The following is a 17528-nucleotide window of genomic DNA, read 5'->3' as shown; positions in this document are numbered from 1 at the left end:
AGGGAGAAATCGATTTTCTTTATTCTTTCAAGTCTCACATGGTAAAAAAAAGATGGTGATTTAGCCTATAAAATTAGCATGCATAAAAATCTTACAACTAGTACTGAAAATAATAATCAAATTGAAATTTGAAGATATCTAAACAATTTAAAGAAAACATGAAAATGAATGAGATAAAGTAAAAAACTTATATTAAACAATGGAAAATGATGGTTTGAAACTCATTGCTCCACTTTACATCCTACTAAATATTAATATTTTAATAATTTTTAATTTATTTAATTTTAAAAATTATTTTAACATTTTATATTTTGTCTAATATTTTATTAAAAACACTTTTTTATTTTTAAATTTTTTGATAAAAAGATAAAAGTGTATAAAAATGTTTTTGATTGCTTTATGTGAAGTTAATAAAAGTGGGGATGAGTTGAGAATAGTGATCGTGTAAGAGCATTAATGCTCTGTTTCAATCCGAGTGAACACTAAATTCATGGATTTTTTTTGGTTTCCATTCAATTACACTTCCACAAAATGCATGGATTTTTTTTTAGCTTCCATTCAATTACCCAGATTGGCCATCTTCTGCCTAGCAAAGAAAGACAAACATGAAAAAATACATCATATAATTGCAAAATTCTAAACTACCCTTAATTTTTTAAATTTAAAATAGAAATAATATATAAAAAATAATAAAATTATAAATAATAATAGTAAATAAAATAATAATAAAAATATAAATAAATAAAAATAAAAATTAATACTTAATAATAATTAAAATAAATTTATTAAATAATAATATTAACAATTAATAATAATTAATTTTTATTTTTATTTAATTTAATTTTATGAAAACATTTTTTATATATATTTATAAAATTTTAATTAATTAAAAATTAACATCAAAACATCTCATATTTTATTATTTAAATATTTTTTTTAAAAATATAAATTTATAAATTTACATTTTATACATTTAAAAAAAAATAAAAATTCTGTTAGAAGACACCAATTTCAATATTTTCACACAAATTCACTCTAATATATTTCAATCCAAACAACCTCCCTTTCTTTACACTTTCACTACAAATATTTTCACACAAATTCACTCTAATATATTTCAATCCAAACAACCTTCCTTTCTTTACACTTTCACTACAAATCCAGGTAAACTCTAATATTCTTCAATCCAAACAACCTCAACCTCTTTCCACTTTCCTCTCAAATCACTACAAATCCCCTCACTCATATCCTCTATCCTCTTCACAATCAAACTGACTTTCTTTACAATTTTCTCTCAAATCACTACAAATCAAATCACTACAAATCCACTCAACGAAATACTCTCCTCAATCCAAACACAACCTACAAATCCACTCAATGAAATACTCTCTTCAATCCAAACACAACCTACAAATCCACTCAACCAAATACTCTCCTCAATCCAAACACAACTAAGAGTTTGTAGGCAGAAGGAATCTGGAGGGACTAAAGCGCTTAAGATCAACAATGGTGGAATGTCCATGAAGAAGAAGTTCAGCAAGTGCAGCTCCAGTGGCAGGAGCATTGAGAATACCCCAACAATTGTGCCCTGTTGCAACGTAACAGCCCTTCACCCCTGGAACCTCTCCTATCACTGGCATCCCATCATCAGTGCACGGCAAGAAGCAAGCTTGCTCTGCTTTCACAACTGCCTCTCCTTCCCCAAGATGGCTTGACACACTCTTAGCCACTCTCTTAAGCATCGCAATCGATTCAGGGTTTCCCTTTATCTCCGCAGGATCATCCGGCACCTCTTCCTCCTTCGACATCCCACACACATACACCTCTCCTGAAAATAAAACACAACAACTCTAACCTCCAAATCCCACATCTACTACTTATATCATCAAATCAGATACATACATATATAAATATTGGCATTTACCTGTGGGGCGAGGGTATATTTCAGGGTCAAGTGCTCCTCCTCTTTCGGAGGAATAATAACTGAGAAAGAGAGCGTGCGGGGTTATGGAACTGCCATCTCTGGGATCCAAAACAATGCTATGGGCCTTAAGCCCATACACTCTAAACACCGATGATAACAAAGTTAACTTACTGGACCAAGGGCCCATTGCCAACACTACAGCGTCCGTCCAACACTCGCCCTCCCTCCACCACAACTGATCCAACTCGTCCTTCTTCCACTTCCACCCGTTCCAATTTCGCAATCTCCACCTTCAACCCATACTTCTCAACGGCTCTGTCAATGAGCGTGCGGGTGAAGAGCTGCGGGTGCACCTGCGCCGTCGTTTCGGGGGTTCCAATCGTTTTAGGACTGCGAGCTGGCCCGTCAATCCAAGAGGGCAAGAACCTTGAAGCAGTAGAGCCCTCGGATTCCTTTACGGTGAGGCTCAGAGTGGTGAGGGCTCTGTAACCGTACGATCGGGCACCGTCTAGTTCTTCCGAGAGTGAACGGTGGAGATTGAAGCTCACGCGAGCTAGCTCCTCCAACGGTCCTCCGTCGCACCAATCGTAGGCGAGGAATCCGCCGGCCTTTCCAGAAGCAGCGCATGCCACGTCAGACATCTCGATGAGCGTGACGGCGGCTCCCTTCGCCGCCATAAAGTAAGCGGTGCAAACTCCTATGACTCCCCCGCCGCAGACAATTACCTTCTTCGGCTGATCCATGAGCGGCGATGATTCAATCGACTTTGCTCTCGGGATGGTAATTCTGTTTCGCCCACTTATGATCACTGGTGGCAGCGGAAACCTCACCAGTATATTCATACTCATCCGATTTTTTTTTATCTTTTGGGAGTTAAACACGTGTCCGTCTCTTACTCTTACCACGTTTACTCCCGTGTCAGTCTCTTACTGTTTAATGAACTATTTGGGCCTCCCACTAAAAGAAGTTTGTATCCATTAGAATTTAAGTTCTGGGGCCTTTAGTTCCATAGGAAGTTTCTTCCTGCACCTTACATATTTTTTCCTGTTGTTCCGTCCGTAGCACAATCAATCAAACTAAGAACCGTAACCAACACCCTTATTATATACACCAATGAAACATTCCATTGAGAAATTCACCCAGTAATAAAGTGTGAACTCCAAAGATGAATTTCTAAGATATAAATATCAACTCATTCTATCATTAACTTTAAAAAACTGAACACATGCAATCATTCTTAAAATTCACAAGGGCTCAAATCTAATAAATTAATCAAAATTTTCAATTTGATCCACAAGCAAAACTACCAATTCACCCTAAGAATTCCTTCAATCACTTCATAGTCATCAAATGCTCTAAAAGTAAGTTTAATTTCACAAAAACCTATCTTCTTTCATCAAACCCCAAGCATGCATGCAAAAATATAATAAAATGAAAAAAAAAGGAAGAAATTAGTCCAATCCTCACAAAAATATGTTCCATACGTTTTTTTTTACTAGAATACAAACTCATTTCACCATGCAAAGGAGAGGGTGTGGTTTTCGGACTTAGAAGGGAATAAGGAAGGAACGTTTAAAAAGAAGAAAAGAAAAACACGAAGAAAGAGTCTCATGATATTTTGGTAAACAAAGAAAATTCTCAATTCCTATCTGTAACCCCAGTGTTTAATAAACTCACCCTTCATTCTATTTATTTTCCATTCTGACTTAAAAAAATGTTATTTTATTTTCTATTTGCTCTATTCGTATAAATCACAAACTACCTAAAACATATAATTAATTAAATTAAAAATAAACATAAGTTAAATTCACTTATGACTTTTAAATCATTACATCAACTTATTTTACCACATAAAAAAGGAAATATCAATACAAAACCAATTTACTTATTTTAATGTTTTAATATAGTCAGATTTAAATTGAATCAATCAAACAAATTTTTTATTTAGGTATTAATTATGATTTGAAACCAGATGGCACATTCTTAGAAACAATCAACTAAAAATTTATTTTTCCTCCGAATATGACCTCAAAGCTATACTAATAATATACTTTTGTTTTTAGTAAAAGTACTATTTAAACTAATTAATAAACTCAAAATACTACAAGAAAGTCATATAAGCTACTAAAGATTTATCAGCCTAAGAGAGGAACACAAATATTTGTGTTGGTCAACCCATGTTAAACAAACAAAAAGAAACAAACAAGCATTGGTAAAGTCGACTTTAATTTGGACACAAAACAAAAATTTCAAAGAGAAAAAAAATCTTTACGATAGTTTGTGTGACACAAAATATTAATACTTTATTTCTTTATAATTATATCGTGGTTTGGTCAAAGATTAATGAGTATTAATTATTTTTTTAACCACGATACATAAATGTGTGTTATTAATTTTTTTGTAATTATGTTATTTTATTGTTAGTAGAGTTTTATTTTTTTAGTTGAAAAAATTGAAATAAATATTTGTAAATAAGTTATTTAGGAGTTGAAGTATGATTTTAAGGTAAATCTGTGATAAAAACCTAAAAAAGTAAGGGTGAATAAAAATATCAAACAATTATGTGTGGATAGAGATGATGTGGAATTGACTCATGCAGAAAATATAAATGAGAAAGTAGAAATTTATGCTCATGAGCAATAGTATTCACTATTATTTGATTATATGGTTGAACTAAGAAAGGTAAGTTCAATAACTATTATACTCAACTAACCTAATCAAAACTTAGAACCAAGATTTGAAAGTTTTTATTCATGGTTGTATTATTGTAAGAAATGGTCTTTAACGGGAATGAGTCTACAATCAAACAACAAATTATTAACAAAAACCATTACAACCAAAACTATATGGATTAAATTCAATAGCAATATTATATTTTCTTATTTCCCACTTTCTACATAGTCAAAGCATTCTTCCTTTTCTTCAAGGTGTTTGCTTTTAGAAGCAACAATCTTTTCTCACAACCACACAAATTTGGTAAAAATGTAAAGATGAAGATGATGATGTTGCTAAATATTTTGATTTGCAAGTCTTCCACATAGATCAAGATGAAAAACATTGGGATTTCATTGTTTAACCTAACAACTTTTTTAGCATGTTAACCTTTCGTTTGGAAACCGAGAAGATAAAGAAGAAGAAGAAACCAAGGTGGAGTTACTATTTGAAAACGAAAAACTTATGGAGTGGAGGTACCAACTGAAGAAGAATAAAAGACCTCTAAATATGAAGGTATCGATTGAAGAAAAAGGTCAAATCTCTCTGGATGTTGCGGTTCCAAACCTCACACATCTACATAAATCTTATACTAGAGTCCATGCTAAAACTCCATTAATCACATAAAAAATTCATTAATAGTGTTGCTAACAAGAATATTTTACAGACTTCATAAAATATAATGATACACTGGTATTATAATTTTTTATAAAAGTTCAAGAAAAAAAAATACATTTAACCCTTTTATACATCAATTGAACAATTTTATTTATTCTTTCCTATATAAAAAATAAAAGACAAAAATGTTTGTTTCCACGTACATACCACACATAATACGACAAATAATACCTTAGCTTTTTTGTGATACATTGGAACAATATATAACATACTACATATTTGATGAGAATGAAAAAAATAATTTATCATGTTAAGAAAAATAGTTAATACAATTACTAATATTGAATTTATCTTACATTTATATATTTTAAAAATTATTCTTTATATTAATAAAATATATATTATTTTTGAGTATTTTTATTCAATTATAAGAAGTATTTTTCGTTTTGATTACTTTTTATATCATTAATATATTTAGTGTTTTAATTTAGTTGGTTATGCTTGAATAATCAACTTTTTAAAAAAATATTCTCTGTAAGATTACGAAAGTCTAGAACATTAATTGAATCCGTGTATTATGTATTGAGAAAAAGAAAACCCCTAATTATGATTATTTTGGTCGGCACATAGCTGCTGTTAACTTGTTTGCGTATTTTAGTTGATTAGGAGCAATGACAGCGACACATGTTATGTCGTTATTTAAATTGAAATGATGTTAATTAGTTGGACAGATTTAAACTTGCAGTTTAGACTTAATCTCATTAAAATGAATAAAACCAACGATCTTATCTTCTAATTTGGACCAATAGTAATCCGTTGGGCAAAGCCAGAAATAATAATAAAGTAAAAACAAACATGGAGAAAAGGAGAAACTCAACCGCTAGCAGTCGCTGTCATTAATAATAAAATGAGGACCACATAAGTAATTTATGACAAATTTTGATGACAATTCTCAAACACTTACTAAAGAAGTCAAAGTAAAACAAATTAGTAAAAAAAATATATTTATTTTTATCTTTACAGTTTTATAAATATACAATTTAAGTTATTATAAAAATTTAATTACGAATATCTTCCAGCTTATTAAAGTTGTAAGAAAAAATAATTTAAAAATTAAGATAAATCAGTCAATGTCAATAACCCTTCTTTTCATTTAGCATTTTAACTCTATCTTGACACATAAAACCTAAGAATCTACTAGATAGTAATTTAAAGTTTAAAGCCTGAACATCGTGTGAATTTTACTTGATTTGATGTTCTTCTTTATAATAAATGTCCAACTATTTAATTTTAAATTTGTTTAGTTTTTTTTTTGGGAGTTGTTGGATTTGGTTTACATCAATTTTGGTTTGGTCTCATTTTTTTTTTCATTCTTACTTTAATTACATTAATATTTGAATTACTAAAAAATTGTAAAAACCTAAAATTTTAGTATTTTTAATATTTTTGTTATTGTAGTTTTAACATGAATTCATTTTTATTCTATAACTTAATTTGATTAACTTATTGACTTAACCTTTTATCTCAAGATTTGAGTGAACATTTATTGAATTATTTTTTGTTTGGCATATAAAAAAGAAGGAACCTTATAATTTGTTCACTAATATTTGATTGTAGGTTTTTTGTCTTTAATTTGATCTAATAGTGGGAGCTCTGTTATTCTCTTGAACATTTTTGTAAGAAAAATTTAAATATTCTATTAAGATGAGATCATAAGATGGGCTTGATCTCAATTAACACTAGTAAAAAAATATTAAATAAAAATTAATATTAAAAACATAAATAATTAATTACTATATTAATTAAATTAAATATTATTTTAAATATTAAAAAATTATTAATATTTAAATTAAATTTTATTATTAATAAATAAATTTTAAATTGATATTTAATTAGTTTAGATTCCATTCTTATTTATTAATTTATAACTTAAATAAATTATTCAAAATTTTATTTTAGTTAAATATTTTTTCATTTTCTTTTATACATGAAAATTATATACAAAATATAACATGTGGAATGAAATATTTTTTCTAGAAGCAAATAGAAAAATTTACATCTAATTCATATGATAAATAGTTTGCTTGAAATGATATTAACATCTTAGTTATTATCATTGAATTATGTTTTTTTTAATTTATCGTCATAATAATTTTAATATACATATATTTCTTCTTGTACTTTTTTAGTTGATTAATTTATTAAATATTATATTTTATCTAACACGTAAACAAGAACAAAATATAATAAATAAAAATAAACACTTTAAAAAAAATAAAAAATAGACTTATTTGAAAAAAAGCATACTTTATTAAAATTGTAATACTTTGTAATCATTATATAATAGCAGTACTATAGTTGTTTTTTTGTTTTTATTAATAGCAAACTGTCTCAGCTATACAAAATAATGAAATATGAATGGAAGAATTGATTGACGTTGATATTAGTTTGACTAATTACAATAATTCAATTTTTAGGTGTAGGAATGTATTTTTCGATTTCTTTCTATGAATGGATAGAAAAACATTATGTTTTAACAGATGCATTTTTAATTGTTGAATATTACACATATCATATATATATATATATATGTTATGAAATAATAATATACATTGGTTGTTATTAATAAAATTTATTTATTTTTATTAAATTAACTATACTAGTAAAACAACACGTGAAAAACAAGTAGTATATATATATATAAATTGAACATGAGTTGAATTATTTTAAAAGAATGTGTGGTGATAAAATGTACACAAGGGAAGTAATTAAGTGTAATTATATGGTAATTGGTAGGTCTAGGGAGCTAGAAAGGAAAAAAAAGTGAACCTAAAGAAGAGGCATTTGAAGTAGACCCTACCCTACGTTCCAAACAAAAGAAAACAAGAAAACTAGGAAGAGCCGAAAGTTTATGTTGGCATTCACACTGAACTTTGCACGCCCCAAGCAAAAAAAACAGCTGTCGAATAAGTGACCGTTGAAAAATAGAAACCATTACTTAGTTGGGCGACTTCAATGGGTAGGAAGCAAAATCAAAACCACATTTTATTTTTTATTTTTTTCATCATCATAATAATAATAATAATAATATTATTATACCTACATTTACTTACATGAAAACTGTGAAAATCTAATTAGTTAAATTAATTATATTTCATATATTAAATCAGTTAAAGACTGTTTCAAAATCCTGTCCAAAACTACAACTATTTTAAAAATCAAATTAAGGATGATTTATGTCAATAAATTTGAGGAGTGTAATTTGGTGAAGAGCTCTCCAAGGAATGAGCTTTCAGTTATGAGAGGGGAAAGTCCATCTGAAAAAGACTCTCCAATGCTTGAGTCACTAGGAGCACAAAGATGATAAGTTTTTTAATCGTACAAGAGTTAATTAATAATATAATATAAGATAAATTATACTTATTGAAGAGTGTTTATTTATATTGATTAATCAGGTAGTATCTTCTGAGTTGATCGTTATGAATTAATTAAATTTGTCGTGTAATTGTTATTTAATGTTTCATAAATAACCGTTTATCATTTAAGGTTCACTGGTTAGGCCATTTTACTTATGATAATCATTAATGACAAGTAACAACTTAGTTATGGACAATCATTCCTAACTATTGACTGTCCCGATCTAGAGATGGGCAAGTACAATTCATAATCAAACATTTTCTTTCGTTAATTTATTACGAGTCTTTCCATATAAAAAATCTTATATTATTAAATATGTTAATGGACTTGAAGTGAAAATTAGGAAGATAAATGACCTCTTTAATGGAAAGAATATTGATTTTACTTTAAATGGGTCTTACTTTCTTATTTCATTTTCAATATTTTTTTAAGCTTTGTTCATCATAAAATATATACTTTTATCATTTTTTATTTACACTTCAATTTTTACTAATTGGAGAGCTAGGTATTGTGCAAGACTGTGTGATTGTTCACTACGATAGTCAAAGTGTCATACATCTAACTGATCCATCAAAATACCATGAGAGAATGAAACGACATTAGACTAGACTTCATGAGAGACATTGTTGAGTTTGTGGGGATCAAGATCGAGAAGATGACCTCAAAGAAAAATCCAGTAGACGTGTTTACAAAGTCCTTACCAAGATCAAAGTTCATATAATGTCTAAAACTGATTAATTTTCATTTGAGGACAAAGGAAGATGATTTTGGAAGTTCTTCTATGATTTGGAGTCAAGATGGAGAACTGTGATGATTGACTCTAAATCATGTGAATAGATAGTGTCCTAAAGATCTTAATAAGATGCTTAGACCATCTCATGAAAAGTTGTAGAAAACTATTGTCTATTAGAGATATTCTATAGTGTTGAGACGAGTTAGATCGTCTAAGACATGTTTATTGTAATTGTCTTAACAATTTTATTTTGAACTGTTGAGTTATTACTTTTGTTTATATCTTATATATAGAGACCGTTTTGGACTTAAACAATATGTTGTATTGTAATTACACTCTGTGTATAGAACCTTCAAGTTAATAAAAGTGTTTTTTTTCAATCTTATTCTTGTATTTCTTGTGTTTTTTTTTTTATAAAGAACATAATCAGAATAAAAGTCACTTGTCATTTTAACCACTATAATATCATATTAACTACAATATTTCACACTTTTAATACATGAAGACACAATTTAAAGAGAAAAAATAATAGTCACATCACCTCATTTAATGAAAAAGTTAAATGACAACAACTTAATTGAAAAAGTAAAAAAAAAATGAAATACTCAATAAAATATAAGAACTCAATTTAAAAATACTTAAATTTATGACTTACAATTTAATTAAATTTTAAATTATAGTAAAAAAAAACATCATAACACTGTTTTATTTATGAAATTAAGCTGTTGTTTTTCGGATTCTAGAAAGTTGAATTAATTAGATCCGGTATAACTTCATTACCGTATTGGGTACCTTTTACAACTCTGTCAATCAATTCAAGTTAAATAATTTGGCAATAGGTGAAATTCTTCAAACAAAGTGGTGACTAAACTGCTACTAGAGTTGGGATAGGATTTGTTTCCAAAAGAGCAGGCATGGTAATCATATTATTCTAACTTCAGTCTTATCTAAATAGTCATGCCTTACTTTTTATGAATGTTTTGTGGTTTATGTTAAGAGATTGATACATATATAATGTATTATGACCAACTAATCTGCAGAAAACGAAGGAAAATGACCCTCCACTGAACCCTAGCACCTTAGATGGAGATGGTTGGGCTCCACTGTAACGAAAAAAATTCCATATTATTGGATGAACTTAATGCCTTTCACATAGGATTTTTAGAGCTGCATGTTTTTTTAGTTATTGTTATATATACTTGTAAATAAATTGAGTTACTTGTGATATTTAATTAAAACTCATCTACTTATCTAGTTTAAATAGTTCAAACTATAAGTTAACTTGGGTTATTTAAATGATTTTGGATTCATTATGGTTGGTGATTTGTGTTTCTCATATTCTTTTTTGGTATTTTTTTTTCTTATGTGAAAGATTAAAACTTTTGGCTTTTACTCAATTTTTTATCATGTCCCTTTTAAAAAAATTAACATGTAATTAGATGTTAATATTATTTTAGGAGTGAATTAGCGTTTTCTTCATCTCTTTACCAGTACAAAATTCTCCATATCTTATATTTTAGTATTAATTTATACTTCAACCAATGCAATTTACTGTAACATACCAATTTGATTAAGGTTTTACAGTTCTTTTACTCTTAAATTTGTAAACAATTTTGTTAGCATTTTATGTAAGATGTATGGTCAGGTATAACTAGTTTATTTATTAAAATTACGTTTAAAAATATATTTTATTATAAGTAACAGAATATTAATGAGTTGATTGTTGAAAGATAATTATCCACATTAAAATTAGTACATTACAATACTAATTATCGGAATGATTAAAGATATCTTTTAAATATGTCTTACAAAACTATTTATGCTAAAATAAGTATCCATTACAAATATAATCTTTAATAAACTATTTTGTTATTATTGTTATTTTGATTGCATATCAATGTTATTATAACTACTTTCAGTGGGTTGATAAAGTAAAATCTCAAATTGAATAAATTTTTCATATAAAATGGTCAATTTCAATCATTTTCATACTACAAACACTTAAATGGTCTAAAGTTTGAACAAAGAACGAAAACAAATTTTGTGTTATAATACACAAATGAAAACATATTTAACCCAATATTTTATTATTTAAATATAAAACTTATAAATATAAAAATTTAACTACTCAAACTTTATTTCATGAAAATCATCATCTATCTAGAACACTTCCTCTCTACCTTATTTACCTTCTCTCTAGATTTTTGAAAGATCTATTATGCCTTTTATAGATTAGAGTTCACCTTAGGGTTTTTGCTAGAGAACAAAGCAAGTCTGCCGAATCATAATTTGTTTTAGAATAAGTTTCTCTTTGCCCCATTTTCTTGAGTTAGTTTTGGAAAGTTTTGTATGTATGTGGATTAAAGGTCTTGCATGTGGTCTTTCTAGGACAAAGATGAATCTTTTGTTAGTTTAGGATCATAAGGGTATGTTCAGATCATTGATCAAAGTCTTTTGTGATGTTTAGCTATGTGATAGGAGAAGTTGGAAGCTTGAGTTTAAGTCTAAACAAGTTTTAACATGTAAAAGAAGTTAGTTAAGTTTTGACAGCACCTTATGATAGATGATTTGGATGGAAAGGTGATGTGGTTACAATATTTGATTTTATGTAGGGACTATGTGTTGTTTGAATATATTCAAATTATTTGAATTTTGAGATGAATGTTTGGTTATACGTTGAAGATGTTTATGGTGTAATATGATTAAATGTTTCTTGTAGAGAATTTGGTCAACTATGTATGGTATGCTCGAGATATTAAAGAGTTGAAAGTGTTTGAGATAGAATTTATATAGTTTTAGTGAATAGATTTTAAATTAGTTATGTTGTATATTTTAGTATTGAAAAGTATAATATTTCAATTGAGTCAAATTGTTTAAGTTGTTGTTATTTTAGAACAAAATATTTCATGTTAGGCATAAGAAATGATTAAAATTCTCAATTTTGAACCAATTGGATTCCTTATTATATTTTGCAAATTTTTTGAATTATGTAGAGTTGTTAGGCGAGCAAAACTCTCGTTGGGTGAAATTAAATTAATTGAAAACCCAAGAGTATTGGTTGCTAGATGAATCAAATTCGATGGTCGAGTTGTTTAAATAAAAATTGGTCGCAAGGCGAGCCAATTGTCAATGAGTGAAATTCAATTAATTGAAAACATTAGAGTTTTGGTTGTTGTTATAGTAAATTCTCACTCAACGAGTTTTTTTATAGTGACCAAGGGAAGCATTAACCACTAGACCAAACAAATTCTTTAATCATATCACGATTTTTATTATACTTATTATTATTAGTATAATTTATACTTATTATTATTATTATTTATTAATATTATATTCATAATGTTAATATTATTAATATAAATAATATTATTAATATTATTTAGATTATTAATATTATTTAGATTATTAATATTATTCATATTATTAATATTATTCATATTATTAATATTATTCATATTAATAATATTATTCATATTATTAATATTAATAATATTATTCATATTATTAATAATATTATTCATATTTTTAATATTATTATTCATATTTTTAATATTATTTATATTTTTAATATTATTTATATTTTTAATATTATTTATATTATTAATATTGTTAATAATAATAAGTATAATAAAAATCATAATAATACTAACGAATTTGTGTGGTGTAGTGGTTAAAGTTTCTTAATATTATTCATATTATTAATATTATTCATGGTGTCAAATTCGTATGTAAAAATCCGTATATAATTTGTGTTTTTCTTATAGTAATTACTATGACGATTATGATGAGAACTGTTCCTGCTAGGGAGATGGGACCTAGAGAACTATTGAAGTCTTCTTCTCCTTCCTTCGGTCGGTCAGGTGACTGGGTGATGAGCTGGGATTCTTCTCGTCCTCCTGCCTCTGCTTCGGCACTCGGCCTCGGGTGAACACCGGATGGTGGGGGTACCTGCGAAGGCACTCCGACGCTCAAGTCAGTAAAGCGGGTGGTCAGCTCTCAGGTAGGTGAACAGTAATAAATGACATACCTTACTCCTTGGAATGCGTGCTATTTATATTATTCTAATGGGCCTACCTTGTTGGGCCCGCTTATCGAGGTGAATACCGCTTAGGGTTGTATTACCTAATTTTTGATGATGGATTAACTTCACTGATCTTGGTTTGAGCGTTAACTGTAATAGGGGTCGGCCGTCGGCCAAGTTCCCATGGTGTGGGTCGGCCATCGGCCAAATTCCACTGGTCTTGGTCGAGTCTTATAAGGTTTCGGCCAAGTCTTATAGGGTCTCGGCTTGTCGGCCTTTCGGCCAAGTCTTCTCATGGCCTCTTAGTCGTCTCTGCCAAGTCTTCTAAGGTGTCGGCCTCTCGGCCATACCGGTACAAGAACCATCCTAGTAAGTTGTATTTTCTAAGACGGTTGTAGTAATACCAGTCATGAAAAGTTTTGTCTAACATATTATGACAAATATTTTGTACATTTTATGACGACTTTTAGACAATAATGATAGTAAGTCAACTTACTATGTCAATTTTTCAACCTGTAAAGTTTTTATAACTCCTAATTTTATATCTTCATCATAATCATCATATTTTTTTTTATACTAGTGAGAATCCAATATTTTCATATAAAAAAAAGTCATTCATTCTATTAGATTTTTGACCTGATTTATTTTGGACTTTTTTAAAAAATAAATTTAATTTACTAAATATAATCCTATTAAAGTTCTACAATAAATAAGAAGAAAGTAGCTTCTTTTAGGAAAAACACATGCAAAATATCTTTTTGACAGGGAACTCACATACATCATAAGAAATATATATTTTTTAAACAAAATTTAAATTCTAACTCGGTAACATACGTGGAACTTTAATGTCAACTTTTCATATTATTGATATGGTGCTTTAATTGAAAAAAATACAAAAGTATTTATGATATTATATGTAATTTGTGTCCTTGTGAATTAATAACTTTAAGAATTTAACATATGTCGAACTTTAATGTAAAGTTTTATTATTCACATAATTTATGTGATGTTTTAATTGAAAAATAGTAAAAAAAACTTTATGATATTACATGTATTTTTTTTTTCCTTTTGGACTAATGATTTAAAGAATTTTTTTTTTCTAATCCAAACATCAGAGTTTTCATATGTTAATTGAACATTGTTATTAGATTATTGAATTATCCAAAAATATATAATTATGTTAAGAGAATACGTTAGAAATTCCTGATTAAATATAAACCGATTTTATAAAAAGTTAAATTAAACTTAAAATTTTTTTTTTTTTAAATTTAAATTACATTATAGATGTTTTTTTACCTAATGAATAAATTAATGAGACAACTCCAATTACAATGAAAATAATTATGATTGAAAAGAGGGTAAACAATCTAAGATTTGTACAATGAAATGTGAAAATATTTTTTAAAAATTAGTCTTCAAAATACCAAAGATAATAGCTAAATAAATAAATAAATATAAACCCTAAATCCTAAACCCTAAATAAATATATATATATATATATATATATATATATATAAAAGAAAAGTATGTAATTTTTTTTTTCTTAAAACAGACATTTCAACATTATTGTGTCATTCGAAAAAAAAAGTAACAATAGCCCAAAATATTAAGATATAGAAGCATAATAATTGATCATATGTAAAAATTAAGAAAAAAGGAGCTTGATGACAATGACTATTTCTGAATTGTCAATATCTTAAGTTGTTTTTATTATTGTTTTGGGATCAACATAAATGAAATTTTACTTTATTTAAATGTAACAAAATGATCAATAAGATTTTCTCAACTTTTTCAAAATGAACAAACTTTTATATACAATTAAAGAATTTTTTTTTATCTTTTTCTAAAATAAAAATATGTTAACCAGTCCACATATAATTTTTGTAATTATAATAAACCTTCTTCCACTTGAGAAATATCCATTCATGGTATGATTTAAGGGATAACAAAAGTGTGGAACACAAAAGGAACAAGGTCGACTAATTTTCACAAAAAAAAAAAAAAAAATGGATAAACATTATCTGTAATAATATTTACACAATAGTAAAAATATAATTTTTATGAATTTAATTCAGGAATTAACATCGTTGGTAGATATATATTTGTGGGGTTGTTTGATCTCACCGTTCCTCTCTACAACATCTCTACAACATGACAAAATCGTGGGGAAAAACTGTCCTAAAAAGATGCTTTGTGCAAACATCATATTAACTTTAAGAAAGCGATATTTCTGAATGTCATGGTCAGTGCCGGATACGACCGTCCGCATAATTAGATGACAGTATATGGGAATGCTACCATACGCAAATAATCATACATACCACCTACCTCCTACTATTCACATATCAATCATTATTAACCTTTACCACATTTTTTATCTTCTATTTTTTTTTAAAGAAATACTAAATTATTTATTTTACTTTTTAAAAAGAAATTGAGAGATAAATAAGATTCTTAAATATTTTAATGACAAAACATAATAAATAGAAAAACGTGCACCCATCCTTATCACAACCCTGATAGGGGTAGCTGATGTTGTTGTCTCCTTTCTTAGATCTTTCAGCGACACCTATTCTGATACATAAAAAAAAATCATTTTGATTTAAAATAATTTCATGGAGAAGTATAATTTAAAAATCTGTAAGCAACTCCATCAGTAAAAAAATAAATAAAAATTCAAAACAATAAGATAATGAAAGAAAAGAAAAGAAAAGAGGGAAATAAAAGTGATGGAGATGGATTGAAACAGGAAAGATTGGGTGGGTGGACAAAATCAAACTCCTCTATCCCTCTTGTCTTGTATTAATCCCAAGGATTCCAATGTCCTTATTTTTGTTAACACAGTGTTGGAAGATTGCAGTTTTAAATTAGAACACGGCTTCCTCAGACACTTCCTTGCCACTCAATAATTTCGACCATAATAAATTAATTAAAAGTGTTGAAGCTGTGTGCAGTTTGTTCCGTTACTTTTGTGTATGTTATAGACAGCATTGGTGTTAAACTAAATCACTGTCACATCTCACCTAACTTATCGAACATATAATGTTAAATTAATGAGAGGGAATAAAGTCAATGGACACCAGTATCATATGCACAACAAATACATAATACATCCCTCCTCGTGGGGCATTCCGCTGAAGAAATTTGAAGAAGTTGTGTTAGATATTTCAACACACTTCATCAAAGTGCACACATACGAAACACAAAGGTTGTTGTTCTTGGTAAAGCACGATCTAGTGCAACCCCTTTTTAACAACACAAGTTCATGCCTAACCGATTTGGCAATCACCAGAGAATTTTAATTTGATATGAATGAATAAATAAAAAGAAAGGGAAATGGGTGAAAAAGAGATGCGATACATAGATACATAGTCTTAGTCCTTAAGCAGGAGAAAAGCGGAAAAGCGACGTCGTAATAGGGGAAGAAAAAGCAATTGGGGAGAGGGAGAGTAGAGTGGAGACCACCCGATACGAAACGAAACGGTGCGGAAGAGTGGCTTTACAACAGCGAGAATCGTGGGATTGGGATATGAATGAATGAGTAATGCGATATAGCTGGCAACTCTGGCCCATGACTCCGACTTCCCCATCACTTTTACCACTTTACCATTGACGCTTCCAAAGGAAACACACCAACAGTTTTCCCTACCCTCAACCTCACTTCACATTCTTATTCATTTTCACATTTTCTTATACCCAAGTAATAAGATGGAAATGATATTTGATATAAAAAAATTATTATTTTATTATAATATTTCTATAATAAATTTATTAAAATAATATCAATAATTTTATTTAAAAAATTATCCATTTTCAAATTCAGAACTTTGTCATGATTTTATTTTAAAATTTTTTTCAATAAGTTAAAAATCAATTATTATATACAAAATATTATTATCTGTTTTGAAATTTAGAAATTTATTATAATTTTATTTTTAAAAGACGTTTTAATCAGTTAAAAAATAAATATATATTTAAATTATTTTTTATCTATATTCTAAAATAATGTGAAACCAATAAAATATCAGAAACATATAATATAATATTTTATCCTTAAAAATAATTATTAAATAGTTATTTTTTATTATTAGAGTTTAAACTTT

At 27.9% G+C, this 17528-nt stretch overlaps 1 protein-coding gene across 1 annotated transcript; it reads right to left on the bottom strand.

The window, feature by feature from the left end:
* Positions 1 to 1017: 1017 nt before the first annotated feature.
* On the bottom strand, positions 1018 to 2895 carry LOC137808269 (FAD-dependent oxidoreductase family protein). Its single transcript, XM_068609298.2, is given in 3 exon segments — positions 1018 to 1828; positions 1925 to 2130; positions 2132 to 2895. Coding segments are annotated over 3 exon segments (1224 nt in total). The 5' UTR covers positions 2773 to 2895; the 3' UTR covers positions 1018 to 1451.
* Between the last annotated feature and the right edge of the window lie 14633 nt (positions 2896 to 17528).

The sequence above is a fragment of the Phaseolus vulgaris genome, chromosome 3 (assembly GCF_051622355.1).
Source record: "Phaseolus vulgaris cultivar YP4 chromosome 3, ASM5162235v1, whole genome shotgun sequence".
Classification (NCBI taxonomy): domain Eukaryota; kingdom Viridiplantae; phylum Streptophyta; class Magnoliopsida; order Fabales; family Fabaceae; genus Phaseolus; species Phaseolus vulgaris.
Note: the sequence above shows the minus strand (reverse complement) of the source record. Positions and strands in the feature narration are given on the sequence as shown.